This window comes from Cloeon dipterum, chromosome 3 (genome assembly GCF_949628265.1).
Source record: "Cloeon dipterum chromosome 3, ieCloDipt1.1, whole genome shotgun sequence".
NCBI classification, from domain to species: Eukaryota; Metazoa; Arthropoda; class Insecta; order Ephemeroptera; family Baetidae; genus Cloeon; species Cloeon dipterum.
In genome coordinates, this window is record NC_088788.1 from 27,751,803 (window position 1) to 27,764,727 (window position 12,925).

At 41.2% G+C, this 12,925-nt stretch overlaps 1 protein-coding gene across 4 annotated transcripts in view; it reads right to left on the reverse strand.

Annotated features, from left to right (window-relative positions):
* HisT (Histamine transporter) overlaps positions 1-12,925 on the reverse strand; it is a 46,538-nt gene that overhangs the window by 11,998 nt on the left and 21,615 nt on the right. For all 4 annotated transcript variants that reach the window (XM_065485744.1, XM_065485741.1, XM_065485742.1 and 1 more), the window contains exon 3: positions 3,637-3,861. In XM_065485744.1, the coding sequence (XP_065341816.1) occupies positions 3,637-3,861 (225 nt within the window). The remainder of the gene's footprint in view (positions 1-3,636; positions 3,862-12,925) is intronic.

Sequence of the window (12,925 nt, forward strand, 5' to 3'; positions counted from 1 at the left end):
GCTTTGGAGCCCATTAACGGAGGAGACGGAATTATTAGGGGCGGCTTGAGAGGAATAGAAAAAGCACTAGCTCTTAATGGCATATTTATGGCCGAAGTGACACGCATGCAAAGTTGCAAATAACCAAAGCATATATCCATTGTCCCTGCGCGTTGCGCACAGGAAATTTAATAACATTTGGACGAATAAATCGGCTGGTTAGGAAACAGATACTGCTGTTTACGTGAAATATATGCACGACCTTCAACGAATATGGGCAAAATGTGAACGTGTTACTCAATGATCAAAATCAAAATTATCATGTCAGCTATGCTATAGAATCCCTCTAACCAATCTACGAGAAATATGTCAAATGGCTTTTTGTTTCCACAAAAAAACAATTCAAAACTTGATTAATAGAGAGCCTGAATAATTTTTCTTAAGTTTAAAAAATTTCAATTTAAAAGTTAGCTCTATTTTGCACATAATTTTCTGACAGCACATCTTTATGTCTTTTGATGATACTGGATTCATCAAGAATTTGTAAATCTTCAACGGTCTCTCCGCGGAAATTCTGCGAACCATGTGTTGCAGTAAGCCTTGGTAGGGTAAGAAAACGTCTGGGAAAACTGGCGTTGCTCACGTATAAGATAAAAAAAACGTCGAGGATTTCTCAAGGTTGAAATGCATTATTCGCGAGACGGCGGCAGGGTCATTTTTAAACTTCTCACGCGAGATAATGGAGGCGTGCTGTTCGGTGCCTTTTCGCCGGCCGAGACTTTTTAATAAACCTTCTCCTAGCTTGGCTGACAGCTCATTACTCTCAGCAACTAACTCTCCTGCATCTTCTGCAGCCAATATACAAAGGCCAGATATTAATTCGGATTTAATTTTGCACTGCACTGCTATTAGTATTATTTTAAAATTGTATCCGAGTGGTGGGCGAAGCAGCTGCTGTTGCAAATCACCGCTTCGCTGCTGCAGCCAGCCAACAAGCAGATGAGAGATGCCCTAGACGGCCGGCGGTTTATTCCACTGATGTTTGGACTCTGATGGCCGCTCGTTTTTCATGAGCCTTTTATGTTCGCCAATAAAAGGCAGATTAAACTTTTTACTGCTGCACTTTGACGCATTGATTGGAAATTATAAGATCTAATCGATCTAATTTAAATTCAAACCACGCTCGCATCATAAAGATCGATGAGTTTCCAATTTCATTTTGAAAATTGTTGCAAATAAACGCAACTTTTTTGCAACACATTGATTTTTTTATTTGTTTAATGGGTTTATATTTTATAGTGCACTATTTTATACTGTAGTAAATCTTTACAAAAAATATACGTAAAATCCTTTTTAAATATTTACTAGAAATGCTACCTAAAAATGAGGAAAAGGCTGAAAAGATTCAAGGTTGCCGTTTAAATTTTTTAAAACACGTCGGCTCAAAAGTTTGCATGCTAATCAAGCGGAGAAAATTTAACTGTTCCTCGGTCCTAATTGTTCGTCTGTAAAGCTCTACTTTAATGCATTGACACTTTCCAAGCGCTCTGAGAGAAAAATCACTGGAATTGTTTATATATCTATCATCATTCGGTTTGAAACAATATAAATTTTTGTTTCGTAAAACCCAACTCACACAACAATGAAAGAGTTCTCGCACCTTTTCCAAGTCCGAATGCGAATGCATCTTTATTTTAAATTAATTGCTAGAGCATTCAAAAACTTACAATAGCTGAATAAGTATAACTAAAAGTCAGCGTTTTTCATTTAATATTAGCCCTAGTCAGGCAAAATGAGCGTGCTTAAATATAATAAATTAAGGGACCAAGAAATTGGTGATTAGAAAATTGGGGCAAGCGCAAGAGATAGTTGGCAGACTGACAATGAGCTGGAGCATCGCTCGTAATGGATGAGTAATTGGCCAATATGGGTTGGGTGGAACACACGAGGGTCCCCCCACATAAGAGGGACACGCTGCTAGCCTGCTTTTGCCTTGGCGCGTCCGTATCCGCCTGCAAAACGAGAAATCGCTCACAGTCCGGCACAAGCACTGGTCGCTTTGCCCCGGCAAATTGAATTGAGAGGAGACGCACCACATCAAAGAGGTGCTTTTGCCCCAAGTGCTTTTCAAACGTGAAAAACAAATTAAATTTCTTTCGAGGAAATGCGTAAGTTTTGATGCCAAAATGAGCTCGGCAGAGTAATTAAATTCTCAAATTTCACGTAAGTGACCACACGATAACGCGAGGCTTGATGCAACGACTCGGCTCAACAAGCGAAAGGCGTGGTCTTGAAACAATTGGCCAGAGAGGAACTCTTAATTTATGGTGCGGTGTGACTCACAATTCATTGCTCCCATTTTCCAATTCTGGCCCAGGGACCCGTCAAACAGTTTAATTAAATTGTCTTTCAGAGCAATCGACGTTGGCAAATTGCGTTCTTTAATTGGCCATGTTAAATGACAGAGAGAGCAATATAATTAAACGGGCAAGGACTACAGTGTTTTTCGAAGCGACATTAACTTTAATTGCGATCGAAAAAGGTAGCAAATTTTCTTAAATCGAATGAAGTAACTCTCTGCGCTGAATTGAGTAAAGATAGACGACTTCTAGTGGAATTTTGAGAGTAAAAAATTAAATTCCAAGTGTATTTTTCCGTTACTCTCTGTTCTCAAACTGTCTTATTGCGGTTTTGACGCCAGACCGATGCGTTTGTAGACGCCGGAGAAGAAGAAAAAGTAATTGAATTCGGTATCGATTGCCAGAGAAGCGATTCGCGCATCATGTGCCAAAAATAATGACTCTGTAAAGAGTTGGAGCATGTTAGTTGTGTGCGCGCGCCTCGCTACTCATTCACCTGCTCCTGTGAGATTGAGTGGCTCCATTAGACCAACGCACGCCAATCCTCAGGGATCACAACCTACTTTGTCACTGCGCTTGAAACGGATTCTGCCCGATTTGTACTAGGTTCCAATATTACACCTTGCGAAAGGCTAGCGTGCTTTTCTAGAGCACGTTAAATGCTTTTAGGGCACGTGCTTGTAACAAACTTTTGGGTCTGTAGTCACCACTGCACACAGTAATTCTCACTTACGAACTTTTGCTACCGAGTTAGCGAAACTAGCTGTCTGAAGAAGTTAGCGACAGTCTCCAATTTCGACCTTATCTGAGGTGAGCAGTCCGGGCCTTCCGCGACGCACAGGGAACTAATGATAAATGGCAAACTATTCCCTTTGCGAGTGATTGCTATACCCTTCGCAGTGCCGATACACGCGTGGTTTCGATCATTATGCCGCGTTTCATTATCAGAGAGAGCGCTCCATGTATTTTTTGCCAATAGCAGTTCCAATGAGATATATTGCGCCACTGTTTCAATTTCCTCCCACTCTCAACCAGTTTTTTTGAACATCAAAGCGAGAGATTTATCGACTCAACAGACTTTTTCAAAGGCTGCGGGAGAGCCCTCGTTTGTCCTAGAAGCAATCATTTCATGTTTCAACTTTATTACATTCTGCGTAAAAGGATATTCTCCCCTGCCTGTGTTTTATTTGTGAAAAAGATATTTGTTTGGAAATCTTCTCGTGCCAAACTAAAACTATTTTACGACTTCACCAGCTACGCCAGCAAGAGAAATAAAGGGATGCGTTTTACTGCTTACCTGGTTGCCGAACACGCCGATGGCACAGGCGGAAGACACTTGTTTGGGGCCGAACCAGACGGCCGCCAGTCGCGCGGGCACCGACAAGATGAAGACCTGAGAGACGGCCACGATGGACTGGCCGCCGAAAGACACCCAGAAGCGGTCAGGCGCCACCGAAAACACTTTCACCCAGGCGCCAAGACACGTTCCCAGCGCGCCAAGCAATGTCGTGAACCTCAGACCCTGCAAAAAGGCAATACAACAAAGATTAATATTTATATCTAGCAGCCTTTGTCTATATGAGAGTGATGGTCTTTTTTATACTTATATTACTATACACATCAATTTATCTTTGGATAGACCATCAAGTCGGGGCAACGAATGCGTAGGGGTGGTGAACCTTTAAAACCAAGTGGAGTGACATTGCGTAGTTCACGAAAAGCATTTTTATCTTCTCTAAAAATTAGGTCCGAGCTCAACATATTTGTTAATTCTCACAAATAATAAAAATGTTGTCAAAAGAAAGCGGTCACATTTCAGCCAAATGTGTTTCGTGATAACGATAGCTCTAAGCCCAGGAAGGCAAAACTGATATTGACCAATATGAAAAGTTACATAATTCTTTTTTTTTTACTCAGGTTGCCGTGTTAATTTTCGAGACGAAATGTTTTTTTAATCATATTTAAGTTCGATTCAAATATGATTATTTACTTGATAAAGTTGAACGGTGTAAAAAGGAAATAAATTATTACATCACAGTAAAATCAGATCCGGGTACAAATGTGGAATATATGGAACAACCCTTAATGATTTGCACCAGTGTCCCCAGGGTGTTTCAAGCCCACAGTATTTCGCGCTCACTGAGCAGGAAATTATTAAATAAAGGAGGGTGGCGAAACGACACACGAGTGCGCTCGAAATATAATTCGACCTGGGAATTTTTCTCTTGAGCACCAATCTTTCTGCTCCGTTAACAAACTCTCTGCGGATCTCATTATACTGCCAAGTGAGATGCAGTGCGGTGTAATGCGAAACCAATAATTATTCTTGAAAAAAAGCGTTTTTTACGCCTCTTCAATCTGTCACCCCAGATAAGAAGAGTTAATTTATTTTTTAAACTTTAAAATGTTTAACCATATGGATATCACAAATGAAACAGAGAAATGTGGATTTCATCAAAGAAAAAAATAACTGTAATTTTATTTCTATACAAGGGAAAGCTTTTTTAATCGGTCAAAAAATTCAATCGCAACCACAGGCATTGTTGGTTTGAATGTACATTCAATTTAACAATTAATCTCAACAAATAAATACGGATTAAAAAGTAACGCGAGTCTGAATCAACCGCCACAGGCAATTGACATCAGTCTGCCGAACAAAAGAAATCAATTGAATGGCCTCTACGGCATTTCGTTTGGCGTCGTATTATTGGACGTACGGAGCCTACAGGTCATAAATAACCTAAATCCAACGCGTACGAGGAGGCAGGAATATTTTAGCATGCAAATTTATTTCCAGAGCAGCTCGTCGTCGTCGCGTCTCCCCCAAGCCCCCATATTTACTCCATATTTGGCGGAATGATTTATTCCGCACGCGCAGCGTAGCACCGTTCAGTCAGGTAGTTCTGGCAAACAGCCTCACCACTACGCGCTTCTATCGTGCTTATTTACGGCTCAAACACACCTGCAAACTGTGCACTCTGCACTTTGAATTACGAGCGAAAGTGGGTGGCTTGAAGGGTTGGAATAAATGTTCCATTTCCGGCGCCACGCAGCAATCAAACTGACCAATGAGTACGGCTACTGTGCACCATTACTGGGTGTCAAAGCTTTGTGGCTTTCTGACCAAACAGTTCAAACCAGAGTCTAAAAATACATATTAACTTTTATGTAAAGGAAAATATAACATCTGACAGCGTGATTTTGTGTTAAAACCATTGAAAATTTGTGAAGTCTGTTTAAGAATTAATGACGGAAATGAATTCATACAACCTATAATTTGTTTAAAAAAATTATAATAAAAAATATGTATGGAGTTTTCAATATAAATTTAATTTTTTATAATTCTGGTTTCATCAAAGGTGAAACATTTCATATAATGGTGAATTTCATATTACGCAACTGAAACCAGTCAAATACCATATCTTGATTGTGCGAACTATTAAGATATGAACATTCCTGATTTATTATGAATTCAAAAATTTATAAAAGTGAGAATAATTTTCTGTTCTAACTGGCTGTCTTTGTTAGAAGACTGCCTTTGAATGTTGAGCTCAAACTTTCTCTCTCTGATTATTGGCTTTTGCTGGTGACAATGGATATTGACAGGTAAAATGAAATTTTTAATTAAAAGCCGTATTGACCTCTCCCGTGACATGATTTTACGCCTTTCAAAGGAACTAATTAAGGCGCACGTTTTTATTACGCTAGCGAACACCGGATGTGCTCCAAGTTTATTGTTTGAGCTTAATTGATTGCATTTGTCCCTCTGTTGGTGTCAGCAATGCAATGAGAGAGCTCCGCCGTGGTGTATATTAATGGAAGTTTGCTGTTCTAGTTTGCAAGCGTCGGAAGGAGTTTAGAGTGGATTAAAGGCTGCTTAATTTATGCAGGGTTGTCTATTAGACAAAGGCCATAGTGCGAACATTAAGTGCACATGCACGGCAATTGCAAAAGCCGGCAATCACAGCTAGGATGTTTGCCGCATCGATGATTTCCACAGGCTGGTGACTAATTTCCAAACTTAGTGACATATTTTCATGGTCAAGCATTGCCACATTTTCGGAAATTAAATATGCTGAAGTTAAATTGATACAACTAACAATAAGAAAAAATATTCAAAGGTACTCTCTGCTGTGTTGGTATATAACCAGGATAGTTGGCTACGAATGCAATTAAAATTTTATACACTTGGAAATTTTTGGCCACCTACTGCCAGCATTAAAAAATTGTTACTTAATAATTGTTTGCCTCATGAAATAATACGCCCGATATTTCATGCTAATGCTATTTATTCTTCAATTAACCAGCCTGTTGGCTCGCATTGTTGAGGCATTCTCAGGAGCGTCAGAGCAATGGGAGATATTTGAGCAGTATGAGGATCTAATACTGGCTGCCTGATGTCAGAGATGGCAAAAGGTGGTTAGTTAAGTGACTCGAAATGCTCGAATAGCTTAACGGGCTATTTGACCCCGGCGCCGACTCGCCACATGCTGGTTTTCTCATCTTTCCAGCAGCTTTAGGGACAAATGTCTGGCGTTTCAATTAAAATACATCGGTGCAGGGAGGCGAAAAGATGGCCACATTGCTCCAAGCTCCTCTGCGGCCACCATGTTATTCACTCGGCGGTGTTATTGGGACCCGGTGTGCTCATGGCCCACGGGATGTGCTGAGCAGAAGTTAAACAAAAAATTGTATCCCAACATTCTCCCCTGACGACGGATTGGCAATGAGATCAAGCTCGCCCTTCGCCAGCGACCCGCGACGCATCGCTTACTTTGCCAATTCCTCCTTTTCCGCGTCAGCCGAGGAATTCAATCACGGAGCGCTCCAACAAGCAGCCTTGCCGTTCTCGCGGAATCAAAAGAAGATGAATTGCGCTGATTTGCATTCGCGCGTTTGGGTCGGCTTTGCCCTCTCGTCCACTCAGCACATGTCAGAAGCCTTTAATCCGCGTGCGCGGCTTAATGACCTTTCGGGAAGTTGGCGACAATTGTGCGGTTTCGGGTCTTTTCGAGGGGCCAAAAAGTGCCTAACAAGTGGTCACAGCGCTCTCTCGACGCATCAATCACGCTGCGCTAGTCAAACAAAGCCAGTAAAGAGCATCAACGCTTCTGTGCTCTTCTCAAGTCCTGTCCTGAAAACTGCCCAATAGCCAGTAAGTTTATGGTGGCAAACTGGATTTATATCGGTTCAGAGCTTTAATTAGAATCAATATTAATCAGTTTCGTGGCATAATTTTTGTTAAATACGGAAACGAAGTGAAGTTTTTACTTAGATTCTGGGAAAAAACATTAACATAAATTAACTTAGCCGTTGTTGGAAACTCCATTCCTTTAAAATCAACAGCTTCAGTTGATTGTAACAGGAATATTTTTACTATCCTAGATCTTAGTTGGTTTTACCAAAATGACTGCATTCCCCATTCTCCTCTGGTATGACGTTACCATAATGTATTTTAACAAAATATTTTTAATCTATGAGACTATTTTAAATTTTTTTTAGCTTCGCTCCTTCCCCAGCCATTCTTTAACTAGGCGATTCATTAAAGCAAAGTGCCTTCAATAGCATTTCCGACATGTTGCAAAGCTAAAAATATCAACTTTCTCGCTTAATAGGACAGAAAATAGGACTCGACTCTCTCACTGCATCGTGCCCAAGTATCTCACCGCCAGGCAGAAGGTTTTGCAGTTCAGTTTTTGCCTTTTGGAGAAATAATTGCTGGCACTCTTGACGCCGAATGCAGTCGAGCAAGATGAATGACTCGGCTCAAAGCGAATAAGTGGAGCAGATGTGATGCAAGCAGTGGTGTAACTTTGCACCAACTGCATCCAGCCCTAAGCAGGTGGAAATCTCACTCAAAGTGCTTCCGTGCACAGAATTCAATACCTTTTTAATTTGCTCCAGTGGTGCTGGAAAGTCTCGCACAAAGTTGCTCCGTTTAAATCAGACTCGGAATAAAAGTCACCATAGGAACTTTCTGCTTTGTCGAGTATGCTTTACAGCACATATTGAAAAGTTTACTAGTTGAAAAAAGGCCACCAAGTGCTATCAGATGGTTTAATTGACATTGAGCTTAGCTTCAAGTGCTGCGGGAGATTTTTTTTAAGTTCTGTTGGATTTCAAAAGAGTTTTAATATTAAATGTAAAGAATATTAGAAAACATCATTCAAGGGGAGCACATGTATCGTGAATTATGACTGTTTACTTTGTAGTTCGAAATAATTTATTTATGTGTAAATGTTTACTGCACTAGTACCTTGAAATTAACAAAATGCAAATTATACATGAAATCAAATGTTGGCATTTCTGATCGTCATTAACTTTTGTTTCTGCACGAATTGGTCAATTTCACTTTAAATTTAAGTTCAAATAGCACAATTAGAGAATGAGTTTTTTATTCTTTTGCAATGTCAAAGTAGATTTTAAAACCAAAATATTTTCAAATCAATATATTACTTGCTTAGAGATAAAATACTGCTACAATGAAACTTTGTTGCCTAATAAGTCTATTATCTTGATGGGGGAAGTTCGGGCTAAGATCTCTCCTGGAAAAAATCCCATTGACATTTATTCAAAATTTAGCAAATTAATACCATTTTTCAGCGTTAGTTATTGATATAATAACGGTTAAAATTGTAAAATAGCGTCGGTATTACGTCACTTTCTTACAGCTGAGAATTTCACAATTATCTAGACGTGGCAAAGTTAATTCCATTCATTGGTCAAAACAATGCAACAATCAATTAGCATTAGAATTCGGAGGAAGCAAACAATCTAAACGATATTTCTCACGAATTTCTGTCTGATGCAATCTTGGGCTCCCTCTCTGCACTGCTGCACCAATTCCCGGGAAATACAAAGGAATCGTCCCTTTGGCAAGAACTGTTGCCATTTCCCGTATTTGCATTTGTACAGCTGAACAATAACATGCTGGCATTGTCCCTGGCAACCGTTCGAGAGGGAGCATCCTCGGAAGCATCAGATAATGAATTTCCTGCGTTCCGCTGCTCTCCCCAAAAACGAAACATAGGGTGCACGTCATTAGTCTGAATAATAAACAGCACGCGTCCGGGCAAGTGCCGCTGGCAAATACTCGCGCGCAACAACAATTTAATTAAAATGGTTGCTATGTGCAAATCTTAAGGTGATTAAAAGCGCCAGTGTCAGCAGAGCGAGCCAGCGAGTGGTAATCTCGTCAGCTCAGCAGAGGCGTGTTAGTGCGTGCCGCGGTGATTAACTTGTCGGGCACGCAGAAGCGGATTCGTCTCGCATTCGTCGTGTGACTGAGCGCGCCCAAAATCCTTAATCAAAGGCGTTTAACAAGATATACGGTGTTCTTCTACAACTCATGTCGGATCAATTTATTCCATGCAAGATCCGGTAAAAATTCTCAAAGTGACTTTTAAAAGAATTCGTGTTAGAGTAATGCCAGAGAAAGTGTGTGACTATTGACAAGCACTGTATTTTTAGGGTGCATTGACATTGTAATTTAATATGCAAGTGTGGTTGATATAATGCAAATGATGTTTATTAACAAAATATTATGAACGTATAATTTTAATAACTGTGAGACCGCTCCAGGGCCGCTCTAGAAAATTACATATTTTTTTAGTAAATATTCTCAAGAAACCTTTGAATTCCCACAAGCTAATAAGCATGTAGGGTACCTACATTCCGTCAAACAATGACCATTCTTCAACACACAAATTTACACAACAGACAAATCACATTGTTTGACGAGCATATATAAACCGACGCGACCCAATTCAAAAGAGAGAGAATTCCTGCAGCAGCCAAGACGACCGGACCAACCCTGAGGACAAACTGGACGAGGACCCTGTAAGACGTAAAGATCACCATCGCAGCAGGACGATGAGCTTCCGTCCCCGATGTTGTCGATCGCACGCCTGGGCTTAAGCGGTACTACACTTCGGATGCTGCGCCACGCTTCACCGAAGTCCCTGACAAACCCACTCGGACGCGTCCCGAGTCTTTAATCCGTCCCATTCTCCGAGCCTCACAATTCCACACATATTCAGCCCCGCAGCCAGTCTACACTTTTCCGATGTCGTCCCATCTACCACAAGTCGCAGTCCACACACGCAGCCCACAACTACAGCTTTAATAAAATTCATAATATAGGAAACCACTGCGCATCGTTATTCCTTCCTATATATTTGGTGACCCCCGACGATAGACGCTGGATGAAGACAGCCAATTCTCAAGAATTTTTCAAACTGGAAGAGGCCGCTCAACAATTAACAAGAATCAACAATTAGTTCAAAATGCATCGCGGCCCTCAACAATCAGGTATTTAAATTCATCCAGACAAGAACACGCAGAATTCTTCGATCAAGACCTGGCAAGTGAGATTCAAAATTTTCCACCTGCATACGACTTCCAGTCTCAGTAAGGGGCGTATGTAGGGTACCTACATTCCGTCAAACAATGACCATTCTGCAACACACAAATTCACTCAACAGACTAATCACATTGTTTGACGAGCATATATAAACCGACGCGACGCAATTCAAAGAGAGAGAATTCCTGCAGCAGCCTAGACGACCGGACCAACCCTGAGGACAATCTGGACGAGGACCCTGTAAGACGTAAAGATCGCCATCGCAGCAGGACGATGTAGCTTCCGTCCCCGATGTTGTCGATCGCACGCCTGGGCTTAAGCGGTACCATACTTCGGATGCTGCGCCACGCTTCACCGAAGTCCCTGATGAACCCACTCGGACGCGTCCCGAGTCTTTTATCCGTCCCACTCTCCGAGCCTCACAATTCCACACATATTCAGCCCCGCAGCCAGTCTACACTTTTCCGATGTCGTCCCATCTACCACAAGTCGCAGTCCACACACGCAGCCCACAACTACAGCTTTAATAAAATTCATAATATAGGAAACCACTGCGCATCGTTATTCCTTCCTATAAGCACATTATCATTATTACAATTTTTCATTACTTAAACTATAGGTTATCTCGCATCTTGAGACGCAGCTATTCAACTTCAGAAGCTTGAAACTTGATAAAAGTTGGCACAAAAAATGAGCGTTAATTATGGACGCAGTTAGCATCTAATTACGGGATGCTGCTGCGTGCAATTAAATCACAAAGAGCGAGCGGGTGCAAATCACTTTTGGCGCAGCTTGTGCTTGTCCGCGACTCGTTTAAAATTTAAGTTGCCAATTGCAACATCTGAGCCGCGCCGCACTTTTCCGTCCGCTGATGGAATAAAAGGCGAAACTTTTCGCAAACGCGCTGCTTGCTTTTCCGCGCGCCTGGCGAAAGTTGTTACGCGCCCGGAGCAGGAAGCCGGTGGGGCAAAGTTAGACCGACGGGCCATTATCGCGGAGGGCATAGGAAAAAGCCCTGCTTTTTCTCAGTCACGCGTCTGCAAATTGCAAATCGCGCCCACGAGCAACTTTCTTTCCATGCTTCAATTAGCATGCTGGAAAATACGATTGGAACCAATGCTCACGGGAAAAGGCGAATGAAATTCTATAGCATGCGTCGTGATTGATTTGGGGATTGAAAACGAACTGTGATCAAGCAAGCACATCCGGAGCTGAATATCAAAATGGAAAAGGATTGGATTGCCAATGAAAGATCAAACTGCTTGTTTAAATTTATTTCATATGCTGAAATAGCATATGTGTAAAACAATTTGTTCTACAAATTTCTACAGTAAAAATTCCAATTTTTCAAATTTTCTAAAAAATTTACAGCGCTTGACCACATTTTCTTGGCAGATTTTGATTCCTCTCTTCAAGATCGCTTCAACAGTGTATGACACTTTTTAGGAAACTCTTTGTTTTCAAATAAAATCAGATTTAAAGTAGGTAGACAGTCCTTACCATTTGAAAAGCATGCTAACTTTGCTGCCTGCACTTTTCTAAAAAAATAATAATAATAATAATAATTCAAAGCTACTTAGGTCAATTTTGGCTTCAACTGAATCCTAACGAATGAGCTCATACATTGGCAACAAGGATTTGAAAGAACATTGCAGTATCAGTCCTCTTTAATGGTAGTAACAAGAAGAAATCGTCAAACGCAAAAAGTTGCTTTTTGCTGGATTTGAATAAATATATCCTGGGCAAAAACCGTTTGAGAGCGCAGCTTGTTATTTGCGAGCGAGTATAGCGAGGCATAGAGTTGTGGCCCAGATTGCAAAAAACGAGCAACATTTTTCAAGCTTAATGAATTTTGAATTAATCTGCTCGGGCTGAAACCTCACATTACAGTCAACGGCCTCCATGCTCGCGTACCCCTTGGGTGCAAATAACGGGCAGGCCGCGGGGCCTGACTATTTCTCCCTCGGCAGGAGATTTGGCTGCGCGCCAAAAATCGACAGCAAACCTTGTTGTACATTCGCTACATCACCAATGAAATAGATTGCATTATTTTCACGGGACAAGTTTCTCCCTTTCGCTCCCAGGGAGCAATTTGAGGGGTTTCGCCATCCCTTCTGACGTCTAATTTCGACAAGTGACAAAATGCTGAGACCACACGAATGCATCCTCGTTCGGTAAGGGACGTGGCAAATTGAGAATCTCATCAAATGTCAAAGGCTGTCAA